Source organism: Dendropsophus ebraccatus, chromosome 3 (assembly GCF_027789765.1).
Source record: "Dendropsophus ebraccatus isolate aDenEbr1 chromosome 3, aDenEbr1.pat, whole genome shotgun sequence".
NCBI lineage: Eukaryota > Metazoa > Chordata > Amphibia > Anura > Hylidae > Dendropsophus > Dendropsophus ebraccatus.
Window position 1 is genome coordinate 196,501,969 of NC_091456.1, and position 25,593 is coordinate 196,527,561.

Sequence of the window (25,593 nt, forward strand, 5' to 3'; positions counted from 1 at the left end):
TGGCACTATATAGAGGGATTGGATACTATGTGTGGCACTATATGGGGGATTGGATACTATGTGAGGCATTATAATTGGGGATTGGATACTATATAGGGCATTTTTGGGGGGATTGGATACTATAACGGGCACTATTCAGTCAGCAGCATGTGGTGACTGTAGGGGAGTTGCTATGGGGGCGTGGCTATGGAGGGTCGCTATGGGGACCGCGGCGCACATGTCCCTCTTTGCTCTTTGCAAAAGTTGGGAGGTATGTACATTACACACATACAGCTCTCTTATGTGGACCTCATTAGAATAGCTCCGCCCTCTTTCTGGGCCTTCCTCCTAGCTAGTATTGTACACTAAGGAGGCAGCTGGTGTTGCTATGGTAACTCCCTGAGTGTGGTGTGTACATGAATACCTATAATGACCCATCTCCAGTATGGCTCCTCTCTATTTTATTTTGGTCTGAGAACTTGTCTAGGCCGGTTTTGAAGCCCTCTACTGTTTTTGCTGTGACCAGATCCTGGGGTAGACTGTTCCCCACATTCACAGTTCTCTTGGTAAAGAAGGCTTGTCGCCTCCAGAGATTGAACCTTTTTTTTCTCCAGGCGGAGGCAGCGCCCTTTTGTCTCTCCAGGCGGAGGCAGCGCCCCCTCGTCTCTCCAGGCGGAGGCAGCGCCCCCTCGTCTCTCCGGGCGGAGGCAGCGCCCCCTCGTCTCTCCGGGCGGAGGCAGCGCCCCCTCGTCTCTCCGGGCGGAGGCAGCGCCCCCTCGTCTCTCCGGGCGGAGGCAGCGCCCCCTCGTCTCTCCGGGCGGAGGCAGCGCCCCCTCGTCTCTCCGGGCGGAGGCAGCGCCCCCTCGTCTCTCCGGGCGGAGGCAGCGCCCCCTCGTCTCTCCGGGCGGAGGCAGCGCCCCCTCGTCTCTCCGGGCGGAGGCAGCGCCCCCTCGTCTCTCCGGGCGGAGGCAGCGCCCCCTCGTCTCTCCGGGCGGAGGCAGCGCCCCCTCGTCTCTCCGGGCGGAGGCAGCGCCCCCTCGTCTCTCCGGGCGGAGGCAGCGCCCCCTCGTCTCTCCGGGCGGAGGCAGCGCCCCCTCGTCTCTCCGGGCGGAGGCAGCGCCCCCTCGTCTCTCCGGGCGGAGGCAGCGCCCCTTGTCTCTCCGGGCGGAGGCAGCGCCCACTTGTCTCTCCGGGCGGAGGCAGCGCCCCCTTGTCTCTCCGGGCGGAGGCAGCGCCCCCTTGTCTCTCCGGGCGGAGGCAGCGCCCCCTTGTCTCTCCGGGCGGAGGCAGCGCCCCCTTGTCTCTCCGGGCGGAGGCAGCGCCCTCTTGTCTCTACGGGCGGAGGCAGCGCCCTCTTGTCTCTCCGGGCGGAGGCAGCGCCCTCTTGTCTCTCCGGGCGGAGGCAGCGCCCTCTTGTCTCTACGGGCGGAGGCAGCGCCCTCTTGTCTCTCCGGGCGGAGGCAGCGCCCCCTTGTCTCTCAGGGTGGAGGCAGCGCCCCCTTGTCTCTCCGGGTGGAGGCAGCGCCCCCTTGTCTCTCCGGGTGGAGGCAGCGCCCCCTTGTCTCTCCGGGTGGAGGCAGCGCCCCCTTGTCTCTCCGGGTGGAGGCAGCGCCCCCTTGTCTCTCCGGGTGGAGGCAGCGCCCCCTTGTCTCTCCGGGTGAAGGCAGCGCCCCCTTGTCCTTTGAGGGGGTTTTACCTGAAACATCTTTTCCCCATTTTTCTTGTAGGGGCCATTTATATATTTAAATAAATAAATCATATTTTCCCTTTTATGAATCGGGTTCCAAAACTGGACGGCGACTCCAGATGAGGCCGCACCAAAGCTTTATAAAGCGGTAATATTATATCCCTGTCCCGTGAGTCCAGCCCTGTTATATATAGGACAATATCCTGCTGGCCTTAGAAGCATCTGCCTGACATTGTGTGCTGTTCTGTAGTCTATTATCTACAAGTACACCCAGATCCTTCTCTATCAGCGACTCTCCCAGAGTAACTCCCCCCAGGACATATGATGCTGCGGGTTATTAGTACCCAGGTGCATAACTTTACATTTATCCACATTGAACCTCATTTGCCAAGTGGACGCCCAAACACTCAGTGTGTCTAAGTCATCCTGTAACATCTGCACATCCTCCATAGACTGTACTGTACTACAAAGCCTGTAACATCTGCACATCCTCCATAGACTGTACTGTACTACAAAGCCTGTAACATCTGCACATCCTCCACTGTACTGTACTACAAAGCCTGTAACATCTGCACATCATCTATAGACTGTACTACAAAGCCTGTAACATCTGCACATCCTCCATAGACTGTACTGTACTACAAAGCCTGTAACATCTGCACATCATCTATAGACTGTACTGTACTACAAAGCCTGTAACATCTGCACATCCTCCATAGACTGTACTGTACTACAAAGCTTGGTGTCATCTGCAAAGATAGAAACATTGCTGTTAATTCCATTCTCAATATCATTAATAAACAAGTTAAACAGAAGAGGGCCCAGTACTGACCCTTGGGGTACACCACTTATTACCGGGGACCATCGGAGTAGGAATCATTGACCACCACTCTCTGGGTACGATTTTTAAGCCAGTTTTCAATCCAGTTACACATTAAATTTTCCAAACCGATAGACTTTAATTTACCCATCAGACGTCCATGAGGAACTGTGTCAAACGCTTTAGCAAAATCCAGGTACACGATATCCACAGCCGCCTCTATCCAGATACACTATATCCACAGCCGCCCCCCCCCCATCCATATATACGATATCCACAGCCGCGCCGCCATCCAGGCTTCTACTTACCTCTTCATAGAAACATATCAGGTTGGTTTGACAGCTTCTGTCCTTAGTAAAACCATGCTGGTTATCACTTATAATACTATTAGCCACTACATATTCCTAGATGTAGTCCCTTATAAGCCCCTCAAATAGTTTCCCCACAATGGACGTTAAGCTTACAGGTCTATAGTTACCTGGGGAAGTTCAAGAGCCCTTTTTGAAGATCAGCACTACATTTGCCTTACACCAGTAAGCAAAGAATCACTGAATATTTCATACAAGGGTAGAGAAATTACAGAACTGAGTTCCCTAAGAACTCTGGGGTGTAATCCATCAGGCCCTGGAGCTTTGGTTACATTGAGTTTATTTAATTTATCTTGGACCATATCTATAGTAAACCAGTTCAGTACATTACATGTGTTAGCAGCACTGGCCCCACCCACCTCAGTACTGGCCCCACCCACCACAGCTCCATCCTCTTCTTTTGTATATACAAAGCTGAAGAACCCATTAAGTAACTCAGCTTTCTCCTGATCCCCAGTTATTAATTCCCCTTCACCATTATTTAGGGGTCCTACATGCTCTGACCTTGGTTTTTTTGCATTAATATATTTGAAGAATGTTTTGGGGTTTCTTTTGCTTTCTATAGCTACCTGCCTTTCATTGTGAATTTTTGCTGCTTTTATTACATTTTTACAGGTTTTGTTGGCTTCTTTGCAATGTTTAAAGGCTACAGCTGACCCCTCTGATCTGTACTGTATACAGCTGACCCTTCTGATTGGTATTTTTTGAATGCCCCTTTTTTCTCATTTATAGCCCTTCTAACCTCGGTTGTCGCCATGTGGGATTTGATTTTAATGTTTATATTTGTTACCCATAGGAATATACACTACTGTTCAAAAGTTTGGGGTCACCCAAACAATTTAGTGTTTTCCATGAAAAGTCCCACTTCTTCACCACCAGACGTTGTGAAATGAATAGAAAATAGAGCCAAGACATTGACAAGGTTAGAAATACTGATTTGTATGTGAAATAACATTGTTCTTCCATCACACTTTGCTTCCGTCCCAGAATCCTCCTTTTGCAGCAATTCCAGCATTGCACACCTTTGGCATTCTAGCTATTAGTCTGTTGGGGTAAGCTGGAGAAATTGCCCCCCACGCTTCTAGAAGCAGCTCCCACAAGTTGGATTGGTTGGATGGGCACTTCTGGCGTACCATACGGTCCAGCTGCTCCCACAATGGGGTGGTGATCTGGTGACTGCGCTGGCCACTCCATTACCTATGATAGAATGCCAGCTGCTGCTTCTGCTGGAAATAGTTCTTGCACAATTTGGAGGTGTTTAGGGTCATTGTCCTGTTGTAGGATGAAATTGGCTCCAACCAAGCGCTGCCCACTGGGTATGGCATGGCGGTGCAGAGTGATGGCCTTCCTTATTCACAATCCCTTTTACCCTGTACAAATCTCCCACCTTACCAGCACCAACCCCAGACCATCACATGACCTCCACCATGCTAACAGATGGCGTCAGGCATTCTTCCAGCATCTTCTCATTTCTTCTGCGTCTCACAAACCTTCTTCTTTGTCATCCAAACACCTCAAACTTGGATTCATCCGTCCACAACACTTTTTTCCAGTCTTCCTCTGTCCAATGTCTGTGTTCTTTTGCCCATCTTAATCTTTTTCTTTTATTGGCCAGTCTCAGATATGGCTTTTTCTTTGCCACTCTGCCCTGAAGCCCAAAATCCTGCAGCCGCCTCTTCCCTGTAGATGGTGACACTGGTGTTTTGCGGGGACTATGTAATGAAGATGCCAGTTGGGGACCTGTGAGGCGTCTGTTTCTCAAACTAGAGACTCTAATGTGCTTATCTTCTTGCTTAGTTGTGCAACGCGGCCTCCCACTTCTTTTTCTACTCTGGTTAGAGCCTGTTTGTGCTGTCCTCTGAAGGGAGTAGTACACACCGTTGTAGGAAATCTTCAATTTCTTAGCAATTTCTGGCATGGAATAGCCTTCATTTCTAAGAACAAGAATAGACTGTCGAGTTTCAGACAAAAGTTCTCTTTTTCTGGCCATTTTGAGCGTTTAATTGACCCCACAAATGTGATGCTCCAGAAACTCAATCTGCTCAAAGGAAGGTCAGTTTTGTAGCTTCTGTAACGAGCTAGACTTATTTCAGATGTGTGAACATGATTGCACAAGGGTTTTCTAATCATCAATTAGCCTTCTGAGCCAATGAGCAAACACATTGTACCATTAGAAGACTGGAGTGATAGTTGCTGGAAATGGGCCTCTATACACCTATGTAGATATTGCACCAAAAACCAGACATTTGCAGCTAGAATAGTCATTTACCACATTAGCAATGTATAGAGTGGATTGGTTTAAAGTTAAAGTTAAAGTGCTTTTCCTTCAAAAATAAGGACATTTCAATGTGACCCCAAACTTTTGAACGGTAGTATATTTGGCAGTACAGTTATTTAATGTGGATTTGAAGATTTCCCATTTATTATCAGCATCAGTATGTGCCAGCAGCCGCTTCCAGTCTATGCCCTGAACTTCAGCCCTTAACCCCGGATAATTGGCCATTTTAAAATTAAACGTTTTTGCCCTCCCAACATGTCTTTCTTTTCTACACTTTAAGCTAAAAGTCACTATATTGAGGTCAATATTACCCAGGTGTTCATGAACAGTGGCATCCCCAACCAGCTCAGCATTGTTAGAAATAACCAGATCCAACAAGGCATCACTTCTAGTCGGCTCCTCCGCAAAGTGGCCCAGAAAATTATCCTGCAGGAGGTTAAGAAATTCCCTCCTCTTTTTGGTTTTAGCTACATGTACATTACACATATACAGCTCAGCTACATGTACATTACACATATACAGCTCAGCTACATGTACATTACACACATACAGCTCAACTACATGTACATTACACACATATACAGCTCAGCTACATGTACATTACACACATATACAGCTCAGCTACATGTACATTACACACAGGGCTCTGCTGCAGGCATATATAACACACACATACACAGCTCTGCTCCACACACATCACACACACACAGCTCAGCTACATGCACATTACACACATATATACAGCTCAGCTACATGTACATTACACACATACAGCTCAACTACATGTACATTACACACATATACAGCTCAGCTACATGTACATTACACATATACAGCTCAGCTACATGTACATTACACACATACAGCTCAGCTACATGTACATTACACACATACAGCTCAGCTACATGTACATTACACACATACAGCTCAGCTACATGTACATTACACACATACAGCTCAGCTACATGTACATTACATATATATAGAGCTCAGCTACACGTACATTACACACATACAGCTCAGCTACATGTACATTACACACATATACAGCTCAGCTACATGTACATTACACACATATACAGCTCAGCTACATGTACATTACACACATACAGCTCAGCTACATGTACATTACACACATATACAGCTCAGCTACATGTACATTACACACATATACAGCTCAGCTACATGTACATTACACACATATACAGCTCAGCTACATGTACATTACACACATATACAGCTCAGCTACATGTACATTACACACATATACAGCTCAGCTACATGTACATTACACACATATACAGCTCAGCTACATGTACATTACACATATACAGCTCAGCTACATGTACATTACACACACACAGCTCAGCTACATGTACATTACACACAGGGCTCTGCTGCAGGCATATATAACACACACATACACAGCTCTGCTCCACACACATCACACACACACACAGCTCTGCTGCATACACATCACTTCTAGCTCATCCAGCACAGCAGAGTCCTGCATACACTGAGCAGCAGCCCCTGATCATGTGACTCCTCCTCCTCCATGTGACTGATCACATGACTGTGACATCATGGCAGGTCCTGGAAGCACAGGGGAAGCACACAGCTCCTGTACGGCTCTGCAGCTGGAGGTACAGTATATATATATAGATAGATGTGGAGTATGTACATTTTTTATTCTTTCTCCTCTCACTTTTCCATCACAGGAGCCGGTCAGTGTCAGTATATATATATATATATATGTAACATATAGCGCTGTGTCTCTCGTACTTATGGTGGGGGGAGGCGCTTACTCCCCAGGTGTGAATGAAGCCGTACAGCTCTCACCTGGACCCCGTATGGCAACCACAGCCCGTACACCGCGGCCGCTATCACTGGCTGATGATGTCAGAGTAGTGGGAGGGATTTACCATTATCCACTGTTCTCTGCCCCTAATATCCCACAAAACATTCTCTACACTAATATACAGATACAGAAATATATATGTCACATGTTATGAGGTATATTGTGTAATGTTTTCACAATGGCTTCTCACTTCTCTGTTTAGGATCCCTTGTTGGTTATTTCCTGACTGATCCTGCAACCATGGAGAGAAACAGAGACAAGATGGCGGAGACGCTAATAACCCTCACTATAGAGATACTCTTCCGGCTTACTGGAGAGGTGAGGGATTCTGGGAGTGATGTCATCATGACATCATTCTTATCTATGGAATAACAGATGGATAGGACTGGAGAGGTGAGGGATTCTGGGAGTGATGTCATCATGACATCATTCTTATCTATGGAATAACAGATGGATAGGACTGGGGAGGTGAGGGATTCTGGGAGTGATGTCATCATGACATCATTCTTATCTATGGAATAACAGATGGATAGGACTGGAGAGGTGAGGGATTCTGGGAATGGATGGAGTGATAGTAATGTGTCTCTCCATACACAGGATTACACAGTAGTGAAGAAGTCCTCTAGTGGGCGCTGTGGGGCCCCTGGGGGTGAAGGATGGGGAAGAACCCTGAGCCCAATCCCGGGGCCCCTGATACATGAGGAAATGGAGGAAGAGAAGATCCTAGAAGTCACCAACAAGATGGTGGAGCTGCTGAGTGGAGAGGTGAGACTGTGGCTGCTGGGAATGCTGGGACATTATACAGTAACACCACTGGAGGGGTGGGGGGGATGACTGTGTGACCATTGTGTGTGTCAGGTTCCTATAAGGTGTCAGGACGTGGCGGTCTATTTCTCCATGGAGGAGTGGGAGTATGTAGAAGGACACAAGGATCAGTACAAGGATGTGATGCTGGAGGATCAGCAGCCCCTCCCATCAGCAGGTAATAGACAGGACTATATACACACCTCCTCTCTGTATTATCTGGATGGAAAGAATGAATTCAGTCTCTGTATGTGTTCCCTCCAGTCAGATCCAGTAAGAGAACAGCACCAGAGAGATGTCCCCGTCCTCTTCTCCCACAGGATCAGGATCAGGTAGATGGAGATCTTCCCTATGATGTGTACATGTGCGGCTCTTGCTCTCAGTCTAGGTCTCCGGAGTTCCTCCTATTTGCTCCGGGCCCCTCACCCTCCGTTCCTCCTTACAGTAATGCTTCACTGCTCCAGTCTTGTGTCTTCTCCTGTGTAACAGGATTAACCCTTATCTCTCCTTCTACTGTGTTTTTTTTCCATGTTGTCTGGTCTGTGTGTAACGTACGGTAAGGGTTAATGCCATACACTGTCTTCCTTCTGTTCTCCTCTCCTTCTCGTCTCTTCTCTCTGCCTCTAAGATTTCTGTTGTCTCTTCTTCACATTTTCTTTATTTTCTCACAGATCACGAATCAGGGGGAAGAAATAAACTTTAGTGATGTTCTAAACATTATAGTAAAAGAAGAGCCAGATGTGAGCAGTGATGAGCAGTATAAGGAGGACATCACTACAGGTAACAGCCCAGGTAAGTAGTGACCACTACATGCAGAGAATATTCCTGAATATCGAATCCCATTAAAGTGAATTGGAGAAAAATGCTTGTTTCTTGGAAATCAAAATTCGACCACTTGGAGGTCACCAAGTCCACGATGACACCTCAGGAAATGATGACAACACCTCTGGATGCAACTGGGACAGCAGGCGAAGCATGCCTGGCTGCATCTAACACGCCAAAGTCGTAGTATTATGCCACTATCACTGTCAGTGATACAGAACAGGAAGACAGCACCCTAACATATACCCACGTTTGAAGCGCTTTTAATTAATAAAAAAATTGAGATTAAAATTTTATTTGAAATTGAAGATTCAAAAACCACCCACTAATGGCATAACGCATGAAAATTGGCACTCCTGAGCAGTGACAAAAAATAAGTCTGGCAGCTCTGGCAAACCGGGGTATCTTTAATTTTTGGAAGTCCGTTTTAACATGGTTCGACATGGACAATACTCTGATCGTCGTGAAACAGCGAGATTCTGATTTAAAGGTGAAATGGGGACACTTTGCCCCACACCTTGCAGTTGTGCATGAGAGCCTGGTAGTGACCCTCACAATTATTTTTGGAGTTAGTGACGAAATAATAACAATACAGTCCTCAATTCCAGTCCTCAGGCCTCACCAACAGGTCATGTTTTGAGGATTTCCTTAGTATTCCACAGGTGATATAATTATACTCAGTGCATCAGGTATTATCACAGGTGATCTTTGTATGGGATAGCCTCAAAACATGACCTGTTGGTGAGGCCTGAGGAGTGGAATTGAGAAGCACTGCTTTAAAGAGTATCTTAGAGGGAGCAAGTGCGGTAGGCCCGGCAAACCAGGAGACGTAGGCATTTACCTGATGTCTTAGTCAATATATTCAAATTAGTAAAGCAGCTCATTTTCCACTGAAGAAACCGAAAAAAAATATTTAGAAGTATAACAAAGTCCTTTATTTACATATGCATAATTTACAAAAATTTATAAAAACTAGGGAATTTCATAGGAAATGACACAAATAACACAAGGCCAGAGGGGGAGAAAGATCTCAGTGTGGTAAATCAATATAAAATTAGAAATTATAAGTGCTGCAATATTATGTGTACCAATTGCAACACTACCATCTGGTGGTCACTGAAATTATAGCAGATGACAAGTATTTAACCTGCAATGCAGTTACAGTATAGAAGTAGTACAATATGATATAGTATAATGGAGGGGGGACTTTCTATGTACTATATGGAAGGAGCTCTTTGCAGTGATGTGTATTGTAGTAGCCCTAAGAAGGGCTTTTGTGGTCTTGCCTGCCTACAATCTGCTAAAATTCTCACTGTCCCTACTCCAATATCTATCCCTCAACTATCTGCAATACTTACATTGTAGGAGCAAATAGATGAACTGAAGCCTATTTTTCACAATGAGCCGCTGTCTGGGAGAATAAGCTGCAGTTGTTCTGGTAGCCGGCCAATAACTGCTATCTGCTGTGCTGTGTATTGTAGTAGCCCTAAAAAGGGCTTTTGGGGTCTTTCCTGCCTACAATCAGCTAAATTCTCACTATCCCTACTCCACTATCTCTCCCTGACTACCTTCAATCAGGCATCTGATGACGAGCAGGAAAAGCAAAGTTCTTATACTCTGGAGGTCACATGAGTAAGCCTGCCAATTACTGTAGACGCTGTTATTGGCTAGAAAAAAGTGCCAGGGAAGATGGGAGGGGCATCGAATTTTGGCTGCGTTTTTGGTCGGATGTTTGATCGAAAACGAGTATTTTGAATTGTGTAGTATTCAACCGAGTACTAGTTGCCCATTTCTAAACACAAGGTCACGCCAGAAGAAAAAAAAAAGGTCACCAAGAAACTAGCATTTTTCTCCCATAGACTTTAATGGGGTTGAATCGAATAGTTGATCGCAGTCTGTTCTAATCAAATTTTGAGCCTTAGAATATTTCACTACTCACTTATGTCTAGCCACAACCTCTCCAACACTACTCAGGGTAAGACGGTATGTTTTGGAGATGTGAGATCAATGTTCCCTCTAAGCTTCAGCCACTGCTGAGCGGAATGGCACGCGAGCCGAGCCATGTTCAAGCAAAGTCGGGCAAACCAAAAATTTAACACAACTGAAATGTAGGTGTTAGGAGCTGCGAGATCTTGGTTATATATAGTTGGTGATTTCTGTGCAGGCCTTGCCCTGCTCCTGGTCTTTTCCTGCCCTCTGCTCGCTTCCTGGCACCGGGCACTGCAGCTTCTCTGAGCGGACAGGCCGCTAGGCCAATCACTGACCGCAGCGGTCCCGCGAAGCGAGTAGGGGGCAGGAGAAGACCAGGAGCGTGGAGAGGTGATATATAACAGTTTATCCAATCATTAGCCGCTTGCCGCACATCACTATTTCACGGAGCAATTACATACAGTGAGGCATGGCCGCAGGCCAAAGATTTTGGTGTTGGACCTAAAGAAACGATCAGCCATTGATTGTTGTCATCGGCCAATCATTGTCTCTATTACACAGAGCGATAATTGGCCTGATAACCAGCGGATTATGGCTCTGTGTAATAGGGCCTTAGAGGGAGGGAATACTAGAAGTTCCAAGGAAGGAGGTATACAGCAGGGGTGATATCCCAGGAGGAGGTATATAGCAGCAGTGATATCACGGGAGCAGGTATATAGCTGGGAGATGTCACGGGAAGAGGTATATAGCAGATTGATGTGATGAGGGGATTGTCTACACCATAAATATAAAAATCCAATCTTTTATCGTTGGCAGACGACTATACGTGGAACTTAGAGGGACATCAGATATCTCCAGATATTACAGCAGATGATTATATCCCACAAGATACATATGAAGAACAATCCATTCTCCCATATATCCCATCAGCCTCTTACAACAGCGATCTGTCATTTGATCCTTTTATACCAGTCCCGTCGTCTTCCTCCTCATCGTTTGTGGAGAAAAATAAGGAGAAGCCATATTCATGTTCAAAATGTGAGAGAAGTTTTGTTCAGAAATCAGATCTTATTAGACATCAAGGAACTCACACAGGGGAGAAGCCTTTTGTGTGTGTTGAATGTGGGAAATGTTTTGCCCGTAAATCAAATCTTGTTCAACATAAAAGATGCCACACAGGGGAGAAGCCATTTTTGTGTGCACAATGTGGGAAAGGTTTTTCTCAGAAAATAGATCTTATCCAGCATCAAAGAACTCACACAGGGGAGAAGCCATTTTCATGTTCAAAATGCGGGAAATGTTTTACTCGGAAGTCATATCTTAACAACCATGAAAGAACTCACACAGGGGAGAAGCCATTTACGTGTATGGAATGCGGAAAAAGTTTTACTCAGAAAACAAGTTATGTCCAACATGAAAAAAATCGTATTGCACGTGGGAAATGTCTTACCCGTAAATTCGTTCTTGTTGAACATCAAAGAAGTCACACAGGGGAGTAGCCTTTTTCATGTTCAAAATGTGGGAAATGTTTTTCTCAGAAAACAGATCTTGTTCAGCATCAAAGAACTCAGCCCCCCCCCCCCCCACCCATATATTTTCATGTTCAGAATGCAGGAAACCTTTTTTTTCGGAGGTCCAAAAGAGAGAAGCCAATGTATAGCTCTTTAAATTATAAATAGTTAAAGGCCGGCCTCAGCTGACTTCTCGCAGGGCAGAGAGTAACAATAACGTATTGCTTACCTCTTCCCCGTTTTTGCGGTGAGCAGGGCAACCCGGCCTCAGGACCCCCGCCGGAAGACATTTTCCCTCGAGTTGCGATGATGTCACTACTTAGGTGGAAAAAAGCTGTGATATCAGATACCAGGTCTATGCAGATTCTGCAGAGTATTACACCCTGCAGACTATAGTATACCGCAGTGGTCAGATAGAGATCGATACTGACACCGTTTTGCATATTTGCACTTTCGGTATAAAATAGATATGTTTGAGGTGTGTTTGTTATATAGATATAATCTTGGTTCGCAGTAATATAGGTTACATTGAACTTTATATTTTGTATGATTTGTATTGCATTTGATGTATACTAGTTATACTCCGATGGCTTTGTATCGCTTATTATGTATGCAAATTGTATTCTGATGTCACTGCCTTTATATACCATGTGATTTTACAGCTGTGTATGCTGGAGGGATACGTCTCACAATGCTGTATACCTTCATGGAATAAAGATCACAATGTCATCCACTGTACTTGGGAGTGCCAAGGAGTTTCTGCTTACTAGATAGATAGACAAGGAGGAGATAGATAGATAAATAGATTGATAGGTGTGTGACATGGACCCCTTAGACATTGGGATCCTCACAGTCAATCCACAATCACACCTATTGGACCATAACCAAATATCCCTATATATTAAGTCGACAAACCAACCACCAGGACAAAAACCTCAGTAGGCTCCCAAATATACAGAGTTGCACATTTAGGGTATATGCAGACTGAGCAATTCTCGCGGAATTGAAGAGGAAAGATTTCTGCTCTGGCAGAATTCGAGCGGAATTTCAAGCAGAATTGAAGCCCCATTGACTTCTATAGGATTCCTCTAGCGGAATCCGCCCAAAGAAGTGACATATCAATTATTTAGGCGGTAAACAGATCCGCGGCGGAATATTCCGCAGTGTGCAAAAATAGTCAGAAAGCTCATTAAAATATATGGGAAGGAGCAATGTTGCAATTCAGCGCATTTTGCCACAGAATCCCCTAGAAATTCTGCCACAATTCCTCAGTGTGCATGCACCCTAAACCAGAAATCCAAGGGATACTCCACAATATCAGCAACATGGTGTATGAGATTAACCCAGGAGTCTATCAAGCTGTAAGGGATCTTAATCATAGATTTCACACCATGGCACAAATGGTTGACCTGAAAAAGAGAAGGCAGAAGAAGGCAAAAGAAGACGATCCTAACACGATAAGGAGTGCAAAGCTGTACGGAAGACCCTAAGATCGGCCTCAAATAAAAAGCACAGGGACCCCAACAACACCCATCTGCGGGAGGCCAATGGCACAATACAGAGGCAATACAAACCGGAATACACCTTAACTAAGTTCACCCAGCTCCAAGACGCCCTCCAAAAAAACTCCTTCTGGGAACTATGGAACCACCTGGGCACAAAGGGGAAAAAAAAAAACACCTCCACATTGAGAGCGGCAACATCTGGCTCCAATATTTCAGAGACCTCTATGGAGACATCCCAAAAAAGGAACGGAATCTGGATCAAGAACAAATTATATCAAAACTGAAGACCATGGAGGAGATACTTAAGGACTTCCAAAACCCTCTGGATTCCCCTATAAGGGCGGGTTCACACTACGGAATTCTCGCAGACAATGTCCGCGGAATTCCGTCAGCTGTCCGCCCGCACGGGCACGCGCTTTTCCGCCGGCTCCATAGACACCATTCTATGGGCTGGCGTATTCCGTGATCCGCTAAAAGAAGTGACATGACACTTCTTTCAGCGTATAGCGGAATACGCCAGCCCATAGAATGGTGTCTATGGGGTCGTCGGAAAGGCGCCCAGATGTGCGGGCGGACAGCTGACGGAATTCCGCGGACATTGTCCGCGAGAATTCCGTAGTGTGAACCCGCCCTTACACTGCAGGAGATATCAAAGAGACTATCCACTATAAGGTGTAAGAAAGCCAGCGGTACTGACGGCATCCCCCCCGAAATAATATAGCTCCCCAGCAATACAGGCGGCCATAGCACAAATTGTACAACATTGTGCTGAGCTCTGGCTACTTCCCTCGTGCCTAGAACCAAGGTGTCATAACCCCAATGCACAAGAGCTGGGACAGGTACGACCCGGCCAACTACCGAGAGGTATGTGTCAGCAGCAACCTGGGGAAACTCTTCAACAACATCATGAACCAGAGAATCCAGGGCTTCCTCACCCAACACAATGTTCTCAGCAAAAGCCAAGCAGGGCTCATGCCAAACCACCGCACCACGTATACAGCCTGCACCTCCTCATCCAGAGCCACATCTACACCCTGCATGCCCGCACCATGGATTACGTCTACACCCTGCATGACCGCACCATGGATTACGTCTACACCCTGCATCACCGCACCATGGAGTACGTCTAGACCCTGCATCACCGCACCAAGGATTACGTCTAAACCATGCATCGCCGCACCATGGATTACGTCTAGACCCTGCATCACCGCACCATGGATTACGTCTAAACCATGCATCGCCGCACCATGGATTACGTCTACACCCTACATTGACTTATCCAGAGCCACATCTACACCCTGCATCACCTCACCATGGACCACATCTACACGCTGCATCACCACACTACGGACCACGTCTACACCCTGCACTGACTTATCCAGAGCCACATCCACGACACAAACGCCTGTTTTATTGACTTCAATAAGGCTTTCGATTTGGTGTGGCACCCAGGATTACTTCTTAAATTGCTGGAGAGCGGAATAGGGGGAAGACCTATGATGTAATCAAAAGCTCCTACACTGAGAACCAACGCCTGAAGGTAAATGGGAAGAGAACAGCGTATTTCCAACAGAGCTGAGGAGTCAGGCAGGGCTTCTGCCTCAGTCCAACTCTCTTCAACATCTACATCAATGAACTGGCACCCTGCACAACACCGAGGTGAAATTCCTTCTGTATGCGGATGATCTCCTTCTATCACAAACTGAGAAAGGTCTCCAAGACCAGCTAGCCATTCTGGAGAAGTTCAGCACCACATAGGCCCTACCCATCAACCTAAAAAAGACCAACACTGTGGTGTTCCAGAGAAGGAAAACAAAGTCAGCCAGGTCCCCTATCTTCACGCTACACAACCAGCCCCCAGCAGCTACACCTACCTGGGCCTGATAATAGAATAGACGGGGAGCTTTAAGTCAGCCATCGAGATGCTGAGAGACAAAGGGGGAGATTTATGAAAGGGTGTAAATATACACCTGGTGTAAACTGCCCACAGCAACCAATCACAGCTCAGCTTTCAGCTCTGGTAAAATAAAAGAGGAGCTGTGATTGGTTGCTGGGGGCTGTTTACACCAGGTGTATATTTACACCCTTTCATAAATCTTCCCCAAAGTGTGCAAAATTCTACCACCTGTAGGGGATTCTACCACCTGTCAGGGTTTGGCTTAAAATCTTCGACTCCATCATTCCACCAATCCTCCTGTACGGCAGTGAAGTCTGGGGTCCTTACTAGAAATGAGCGAACCTGGAGCATGCTGGAGTTGATCCGAACCCGAACGTTCGGCATGTGATTAGCGGTGGCTGCTGAAGTTGGATAAAGCCCTAAGGCTACGTGGAAATCATGGATATAGTCATTGGCTGTATCCATGTTTTCCAGACAACCTTTAAGCTTTATCCAAGTTCAGCAGCCCCCGCTAATCAAATACCGAACGTTCGGGTTCGGATCGACTCGAACCCGGTTCGCTCATCTCTAGTCCTTACACATACTCCGACTGGTTAAGGTGGGATTCCAGCCCAACGGAAATATTCCACCTGGAATTCTGTAAGCATCTCCTCCAGGTCCATCGGAGCACCTCCAACTGTGCCTGTAGAGCAGAGCTGGGCAGATTCCCCCTACACCTCACTATCCAGAAGAGGGCGCTGTCATTCTGGGGCCACCTACATGGTAGTAGTGAAGGTTCCTATTCCATAAAGCCTTGCTACACCAAGGGGCCCCAGGCAAAGCAGAGCCCCAAAACATACCTACTGGAAACCAGCCCAACCAGACAAGCACCCCATACAACCTCACAAAAGGAACAGGAGACAGGGCATCCCAGAAGGTGGCTGCATAAAAAACATCAGAATTCTGTATGTGAATTGATCAAGCCACACTGCCCCATGTACCGCGTGCAGGTATCTGATACACATGGGTCCCTACACTAAGTCCACACTGTGTCGGTCAGTACCTCCATGTTTTTCCCATCCTGTCTGCAGCAGTTTTTGGTGAGTGTAATACCATATCCATACTTGTGGTGTTTGGGGGCAGCCTTCCCCGCCGGTGGTGCTGGCTGGGACTTTTTGGGGGTGCACTTTGGGTCTGGTCCTGTGACATGGGGGTTGCAGGGCCACTCTATGGCCTCCCTTCCCTGCATGTGCACGCTTTGCGGGGGTGGCGGTCACTGACCGACACGGTGTGGAGTTAGCGTAGTGACCCGTGTGAACCAGGAGACCTGCACGTCAGTACACGGGGCGATATGGCTTGATCATTTCATATTCCAACATCCTGAAGTTGTTTTTTTAAAATAGGCTTAGCAGCATTGGTATCAGCCATAGGTGTGATGTGCAGCCGCTCCTCTATCTCCATGTCGGACAGACTGACCATATACCAGAGCCTAAAGAGTACAGACTGACCATATAGCAGAGACTACAGAGTACAGACTGACCATATACCAGAGCCTACAGCGTACAGACTGACCATATACCAGAGCCTAAAGAGTACAGACTGACTATATACCAGAGACTACAGAGTACAGACTGGCCATATAGCAGAGTCTACAGAGTACAGACTGACCATATACCAGAGACTACAGAGTACAGACTGACCATATACCAGAGACTACAGAGTACAGACTGACCATATACCAGAGCCTACAGAGTACAGACTGACCATATACCAGAGCCTACAGCGTACAGACTGACCATATACCAGAGTCTACAGAGTACAGACTGACCATATACCAGAGACTACAGAGTACAGACTGGCCATATAGCAGAGTCTACAGAGTACAGACTGACCATATACCAGAGACTACAGAGTACAGACTGACCATATACCAGAGCCTAAAGAGTACAGACTGACCATATACCAGAGCCTACAGAGGGAGTACAGACTGACCATATAGCAGAGTCTAAAGAGTACAGACTGACCATATACCAGAGACTACAGAGTACAGACTGACCATATACCAGAGACTACAGAGTACAGACTGACCATATACCAGAGACTACAGAGTATAGACTGACCATATACCAGAGCCTAAAGAGTACAGACTGACCATATACCAGAGCCTACAGAGGGAGTACAGACTGACCATATAGCAGAGTCTAAAGAGTACAGACTGACCATATACCAGAGACTACAGAGGGAGTACAGACTGACCATATACCAGAGACTACAGAGTACAGACTGACCATATACCAGAGACTACAGAGTACAGACTGACCATATACCAGAGACTACAGAGTACAGAGTGACCATATACCAGAGACTACAGAGTACAGATTGACCATATACCAGAGACTACAGAGTACAGACTGACCATATACCAGAGACTACAGAGTACAGACTGACCATATACCAGAGGCTACAGAGTACAGACTGATCATATAACAGAGCCTACAGAGTACAGACTGACCATATACCAGGGGCTACAGAGTACAGACTGATCATATAACAGAGCCTACAGAGTACAGACTGGCCATATACCAGGGGCTACAGAGTACAGACTGGCCATATACCAGGGGCTACAGAGTACAGACTGGCCCCATATCTAGAAAACCAAACCCAGAGACCGACAAATCCTGAGCAGCTACAGACTAGAGTACTAGACTACAGACAGAGTACTCACAGCCTGGCCTTTGAATACGGGCGGCACCAACAGAGTTACATTTCCAGAGAGAGCAGACTGTGCCAGCAGTGCGACCAGGAGGCCGTGGAGGATGAGGCCCACTTCCTGCTACACTGCTCCAAATACTCAGCAGTGAGGGACACTCACTATAGGAGACGCTCTGATCTCCTCCCAGGCTTCTCCACCATGGAGGAGGAAGAGAAACATGCCCATCCTGCCGGGAGAGGAAGAGACCACAGTGACTATAGTGGCACAATATATCAGCGCCTGCCATAGAGTGAGAGGAGCGTGATAGGTCATAGACTGCTATACACTACCCCCCCCCCCCCATCATGATATGCCATGAACCCCCGTACACTGCCCCCAGGTGCATCCCATTTCCTCAGTGCTAATGTGTAACTTATGCTGCGTTTACATGGAACTATTATCGTGCGAATTTGCACGATAACGATGGAATTCGACCGATAATCGTACCTGTAAATGCCGCGAACGATCGAACGATGACCGAGAAATCGTTCATTTTGATCTTTGAACATGCTCTGAAATCGTCGTTCGCAAAAAATTTGCAGATCGTTCCGTGTAAACCGTCGTTTACCGATTTTACCTATGTCCGAGAGGCTTAAGAGATCGCAAAACGAATTTTCCGTACGATATATTGTTCCGTCTAAACGCGAATTATCGCTACGTGTAAACGCAGCATTGGACCTGCTAATAAAGAAGACAACGACCAGCCGAGAAGGTGATAATTATATGCCGATCATTTTCTTTCAGCAGGTTTACAAATCGTCGCCCGCGTATTGCGCTGTGTAATAGGAAGTGAGTGGTCGGTGGCCGATGAACGTGCAGAGAAAATAATGCAGCTATCCTTACCTCTTCACGCTCCCCGGTGTCCTTCCTGCTTCTCCCGGTTCCCCCCAGCCAACGCTGAAGCTTCTGAAGCCGTCTTTGCAGTGACAGGCAGCTCAGACAATCATTGGCTGCGGCTCTGTCCTGTCTCGGCCAGTGATTGGCTGAGCAGCCGGTCACTTCAGAGACATCTCAGAAGCTTTAACGGCGGCCGTGGGGAGAAGCCCTTTAGGAGGGAAGGAAGGAAGCCGGGGAGCAGGGAGAGGTAAAGTATTGCTTTATTATTTTCGAGCATACTCAAGTCAGCTCATTCGGCCTTTGAATACCGGTGGCAGCGGCTGACAACTGTGTATACAGCACTAGGGAGTCTATAGCCATATCCTTGTTATCCAGGACTCCAACAACACACACACACACAGCTCTGCTCCACACACATCACACACACACAGCTCTGCTCCACACACATCACACACACACAGCTCTGCTCCACACACATCACTTCAGCTCATCCAGCACAGCAGAGTCCTGCATACACTGAGCAGCAGCCCCTGATCATGTGACTCCTCCTCCTCCATGTGACTGATCACATGACTGTGACATCATGGCAGGTCTTGGAAGCACACTGCAGGGAAGGAGCTGGGGGACCATTAACCCCTTCAGGACTGGGCGGTATTAGGTATGAGGTGTTGTTGTTCCTTGTGTCATTGCTGATCCCAGGAGGCCGATCTGTGCTGTTTCCTCTTCTCTCCTCTCATCTGGATGATATCATGTTGGGGGAGATGAGAATCTTTCTTCACATTTTCTTCTCTCTTTCCTGGGACATCATGTGACTGTTCACTGTGCCTGATCAATAAAGTTATATTATACTGGAGACCCCGATATATTACATTGTCTCCTCCTCTTCCCTCCAGGATCCTCTGCTGATATCTTCTATATAAGAGACCGACCCATCAACCATGGAGAGAGACAGAGACAAGATGGCCGACAGGATAATAACCCTCACCCTACACATACTCTTTCTGCTTACTGGGGAGGTGAGGGATTCTGGGAGTGATGTCATCATGACATCATTCTTATCTATGGAATAACAGATGGATAGGACTGGGGAGGTGAGGGATTCTGGGAGTGATGTCATCATGACATCATTCTTATCTATGGAATAACAGATGGATAGGACTGGAGAGGTGAGGGATTCTGGGAGTGATGTCATCATGACATCATTCTTATCTATGGAATAACAGATGGATAGGACTGGAGAGGTGAGGGATTCTGGGAGTGATGTCATGATGACATCATTCTTATCTATGGAATAACAGATGGATAGGACTGGAGAGGTGAGGGATTCTGGGAGTGATGTCATCATGACATCATTCTTATCTATGGAATAACAGATGGATAGGACTGGAGAGGTGAGGGATTCTGGGAGTGATGTCATCATGACATCATTCTTATCTATGGAATAACAGATGGATAGGACTGGAGAGGTGAGGGATTCTGGGAGTGATGTCATCATGACATCATTCTTATCTATGGAATAACAGATGGATAGGACTGGAGAGGTGAGGGATTCTGGGAATGGATGGAGTGATAGGAATGTGTCTCTCCATACACAGGATTACACAGTAGTGAAGAAGTCCTCTAGTGGGCGCTGTGGGGCCCCTGGGTGTGAAGGATGGGGAAGAACCCTGAGCCCAATCCCGGGGCCCCTGATACATGAGGAAATGGAGGAAGAGAAGATCCTAGAAGTCACCAACAAGATGGTGGAGCTGCTGAGTGGAGAGGTGAGACTGTGGCTGCTGGGAATGCTGGGACATTATACAGTAACACCACTGGAGGGGTGGGGGGGATGACTGTGTGACCATTGTGTGTGTCAGGTTCCTATAAGGTGTCAGGACGTGGCGGTCTATTTCTCCATGGAGGAGTGGGAGTATGTAGAAGGACACAAGGATCAGTACAAGGATGTGATGCTGGAGGATCAGCAGCCCCTCCCATCAGCAGGTAATAGACAGGACTATATACACACCTCCTCTCTGTATTATCTGGATGGAAAGAATGAATTCAGTCTCTGTATGTGTTCCCTCCAGTCAGATCCAGTAAGAGAACAGCACCAGAGAGATGTCCCCGTCCCCCCTCAGGATCAGGTAGGTGGAGTTGTTAGCTATGATGTGTGGAAGGGCTGTGAAGCCACCGCTGAAGCGTCTGAAGCCGTCTTTGCAGTGACAGTCAGCTCAACCAATCACTGGCCGTGTCTCTGTCCTGTCTTGGCCAGCGATTGGCAGAGTGGGCTGTCACTTCAGAGACATCTCAGAAGCTTTGACGGCGGTGGCGAGGAGTTCGAAGGACGGAAGGAAGCCTGAGAGCATGGAGAGGTAAAGTAATGCTTTATTATTCTCTAAATATGCAGCAAGGGCTGCACAGACATCACTAGTGATATATATACAGATATTGCTAAACGATCGTGGAGCCGCGTAATAGGCTCAGTAAGTGATCGCTGGTCTGGCAGATCAGAACTCGCTTACATAGAATATCGGACGGTGTAATAGGGCCCTTAAGTCTCTAGCTTCATCAGATTCCATTGCCCCAGCCTCCAGCTTCTTTAGCTCTCTCTGCCCCAGCCTTCAGCTTCTTTAGCTCTCTCTGTAATATTATATTCTCCTCCTCTCTGCTTATTTCCTTGCAGACCTCATATTATTATCCTACCCTGTAATCTCTCTACAAGGTCATTGAATATATGCAACATGTTATCGCTAGAAATGAGTGAGAGTCAAGCATGCTCAAGTCCGCCCGCTTGGCCTTGGAATACTGGTGGCTGACAAAGTTGTATGCAGCACTAGGGAGTCATGAAAAACAGGTATACAGTGTATGGCCATATCCCTGTTTTCCAGGACTCCCAAGTGCTGCATGCTCAAATCACACTCATCTAGTTATTACACAAAAATATTTTTATTCTTTTGTTTTATTCTTGGCAGCTGAGTGTCCCCGGAGATCAGAGGGACATCAGATATCTCCAGATATTACAGCAGATGGTCAGATCACACAAGATACATATGAAGAACATTCTATTAGCCCAGATATACTCCCAGCCCCTCACAGCAAAGATCTGCCATCTCATCCTTCTGTACCAGTCCCATCTTCTGATTCATCACCGACTGTTAAGCAAAGTAAGAAGAGGCCCTATTCATGTTCAGAATGTGGGAAATGTTTTACTTTGAAATCTGTTCTTGTTAAACATCAGAGAACTCACACAGGGGAAAAGCCATTTTCATGTTCAGAATGTGGAAAAGGCTTTATTCAGAAATCGGATCTTGTTAGACATCACAAAAAACACACAGGGGAGAAGCCATTTCCATGTTCAGAATGTGATAACTGTTTTATTCAGAAAGCGGATCTTGTTAATCATCAGAGACGTCACACAGGAGAGAAGCCATTTTTATGTTCAGAATGCGGGAAATCTTTTATGGCAAAATCATATTTTGTTCAACATCAAAGAATTCACACAGGAGAGAAGCCATTTTCATGTTTAGAATGTGGCAAATGTTTTACTTTGAAGCCACAGCTTACTGCACATAAAAGAACTCACACAGGAGAAAAGCCATTTTCATGTTTAGAATGTGGCAAATGTTTTTCTGAGAAATCACATCTTAAAAGACATGAAAGAACGCATACGGGAGAGAAACCATTTTCATGCCTAGAATGTGGGAAATGTTTTACATTAAAAACACATCTAGTTGAACACCAAAAAATTCACACAGGAGAGAAGCCATTTTCATGTTCAGAATGTGGGAAATGTTTTTCTTTGAATGCTCATCTCAAAAAACACAAAAGAACTCACACAAAGCAGAAAAGATTTTCATATTCAAAAAAATAACAGGCCCACAGTCTATATTCCAGTTTATCCTGGATGAAACATTCTTAGCCTACAAACTCCTTGCATGTGTTGAACCCAGAGCACTGATGTTAAACTGCAAATCGGGGGGCTGATTTCAGATGGATCCCCAATAAAGACCTAAATAAAGAGAAGAGTCACAGAGATAGAAAAGACTATGCTCTCAATACAAAAACAGCGTGAAGACTCTTCTGGTTCCCTGAGTGCTCCCTGGTTTTACACAATGAACTAACAGACTAAGAGGACTGTTCCGGAAAAGCAAATGTTAGGATGGTGAGATTTCCAGAGGGGGGAGGGGGATAACCTGTTAAAGTTTTGGATTTCGTACTGGAACTGTTGTCACAGCAATTGGACATTGAGAGGGCACATAGAATTTCCCGGATTGGCCGCCTTCCTGGGGCTCCTCTTAGGACAACATGGATAAAGGTGGCTATGTGTAACTACACGCGGCCGTGTCCGTTCCCCCTACCTGCTCTGGGTGACACTGCGCTGTGATCATCTCGCTTTCTCTCAGCCTGCTTGTCCTCTGCCAGCTTCGCTTGGTCTGAGCTGGCCTCTTAGCGGTGTGGGCTCCCTCTAGTGGCAGGCATGCGCCTGTCCACCTGCATTTATAAGCTCAGCCCACAGGCTCTGGAGTCTTCTGGCGTGTTCTCCTGAGGGTATATATATAGTCTTCACCTCCTCACCTCCTTTCTCAGTTGTTTGTCAGTCAGTAACCATGTCTGTGCTTCCCGGCTATCCGCCACTTCCTAGTGATCTAGCTATTTGGATCTCAGTCCATTCCCAGTTCCAGCTCAGCTTCAGTCTGAACTACGTCCTAACGTTGCATCCTTCTACCACAGAGGAAGAGCACCTAGTCCCGGACTCCTTCAGTTCTTCAGTCGGTGTTCGCTGAGGTCCTTCTCTTAGGGGAGCGGCCTGGGAGTTTCCCGCAGCAAAGTCCATCCTGCCTTGCGATGTCGCTCTATGCATCCAGACTGGTCTATAATGAAACAGCGCACCCCTTTCATTCCCCTATAGACGCTATTGAGTGGTTGGAAAAATATTCGTTATAAACTTGTGATTTCTTGTTTGTTTCTCCTTTGCATGGATGTGGGCCACATATATGAGGAGGTACCGTCGGTATTACAGAAATGTTTAGAGGTGTTGGGGAGACGGGGGGGGGGGGGGGGGGGGTGTCGCTACTTGCATGTCAGGAGTATTGTGCTTTACAGGGCCATCGGGGAGGAGAGCGAGAGGTAGGGGGGTTTTCTTCTTGAATAGATTGTTTCATGTTTTCTAACGTTAAACGCATGAGGTGCAGAGGATGGAGTTAAAGGGAACCTGTCACCCCCCGTGCCGGGGTGACAGGCTCCCGACCCCCCGTTAGAGACCCCTATACTTACCTCATCCCGCCGGGTCCCGCTTCTGGATTCGGTCGGGTCCCGGAGATCTCAGCCGCTGCAGCCCGGCGCGCGCGCTGACAGATGAGTCCAACGCTCATAGAGAATGACAGAGCGCTGGACTCTCCTGTCATTCTCTATGGGTGTTGGACTCATCTCTCAGCGCGCGCGCCGGGCTGCAGCGGCTGAGATCTCCGGGACCCGACCGAATCCAGAAGCGGGACCCGGCGGGATGAGGTAAGTATAGGGGTCTCTAACGGGGGGTCGGGAGCCTGTCACCCCGGTACGGGGGGTGACAGGTTCCCTTTAAGGGGCCATGTTCAATCTTTTTGGTAAACATCTATAGGCAGGGTGAGGGGACACTTCCACAGTTCCTGACATGGACAGAGGTGGCAGCAGAGAGCACTGTGTCAGACTGGAGAGAATACACCACTTCCTGCAGGACATACAGCAGCTGATAAGTACTGGAAGACTAGAGATTTTTAATAGAAGTAAATTACAAATCTGTATAACTTTCTGGCACTAGTTGATTTAAAAGAAAAAAATTTTTTGTAAACAACCCATTTAACCTCTTAAGGACGCATGCGCCCGTAAGAGGTGTTCAGAGCGGGGCCGAGCGGCGACCCCGCTCTGAACCGCCGCGGTTCCAGGTGCCTCTTGTAGCCCGGGACCGCGGGTATTAGCGGGCACGGTCCGATCGCCGTGCCCGCTAATACAGTAATCAGATGCAGCTGTCAAACATGACCGCTGCATCCGATTACCGGAGGCATCCGTTCCCTGGTGTCGGCCTTGGCTCGGCACTCGTTCGTTTTCGGCTGCAGCAGCCAAAAGCAAACGAGTGCTGATCTCATTGATCTTTGCTGTATATCTATACAGCAAAGATCAATGAGAGATCAAAGTGTATATACTAGAAGTCCCCCAGGGGGAAAATAACCCTAACCCCAGGGGGGGGGAATAACCCTAACCCCAGGGGGGGAATAACCCTAACCCCAGGGGGGGAATAACCCTAACCCCAGGGGGGGAATAACCCTAACCTCAGGGGGGAAATAACCCTAACCCCAGGGGGGGAATAACCCTAACCCCAGGGGGGGAATAACCCTAACCCCAGGGGGGGAATAACCCTAACCCCAGGGGGGGAATAACCCTAACCCCAGGGGGGGAATAACCCTAACCTCAGGGGGGAAATAACCCTAACCCCAGGGGGGGAATAACCCTAACCCCAGGGGGGGAATAACCCTAACCCCAGGGGGGGAATAACCCTAACCCCAGGGGGGGAATAACCCTAACCCCAGGGGGGGAATAACCCTAACCCCAGGG

The 25,593-nt window shown here is 47.2% G+C and overlaps 1 protein-coding gene and 1 long non-coding RNA gene across 2 annotated transcripts; both read left to right on the plus strand.

The window, feature by feature from the left end:
• Positions 1-6,690: 6,690 nt before the first annotated feature.
• LOC138786881 (uncharacterized) lies at positions 6,691-7,966 on the plus strand. Its single transcript, XR_011362236.1, has 3 exons — positions 6,691-6,775; positions 7,193-7,308; positions 7,588-7,966. It is a non-coding gene; the product is annotated as an uncharacterized lncRNA (long non-coding RNA).
• A 394-nt stretch (positions 7,967-8,360) lies between these two features.
• On the plus strand, positions 8,361-24,024 carry LOC138786666 (zinc finger protein 665-like). Its single transcript, XM_069963643.1, has 6 exons — positions 8,361-8,586; positions 11,362-12,040; positions 13,778-13,905; positions 14,360-14,681; positions 16,057-16,220; positions 21,894-24,024. Exons 1-6 carry the CDS (start codon positions 8,361-8,363, stop codon positions 22,874-22,876), a joined length of 2,502 nt encoding a protein of 833 aa, XP_069819744.1. The 3' UTR covers positions 22,877-24,024.
• The last annotated feature ends 1,569 nt before the right edge of the window (positions 24,025-25,593 follow it).

Coding starts and splice junctions, on each gene's coding strand:
- LOC138786666 (XM_069963643.1), top strand. CDS start 8,361: ATGCCATACACTGTCTTCCTTCTGTTCTCCTCTCCTTCTCGTCTCTTC. Junction 12,041..13,777: donor CAAAGAAGTCACACAGGGGA/GTAGCCTTTTTC, acceptor CCAATATTTCAG/AGACCTCTATGGAGACATCC. Junction 13,906..14,359: donor GGATTCCCCTATAAGGGCGG/GTTCACACTACG, acceptor CCTCGTGCCTAG/AACCAAGGTGTCATAACCCC.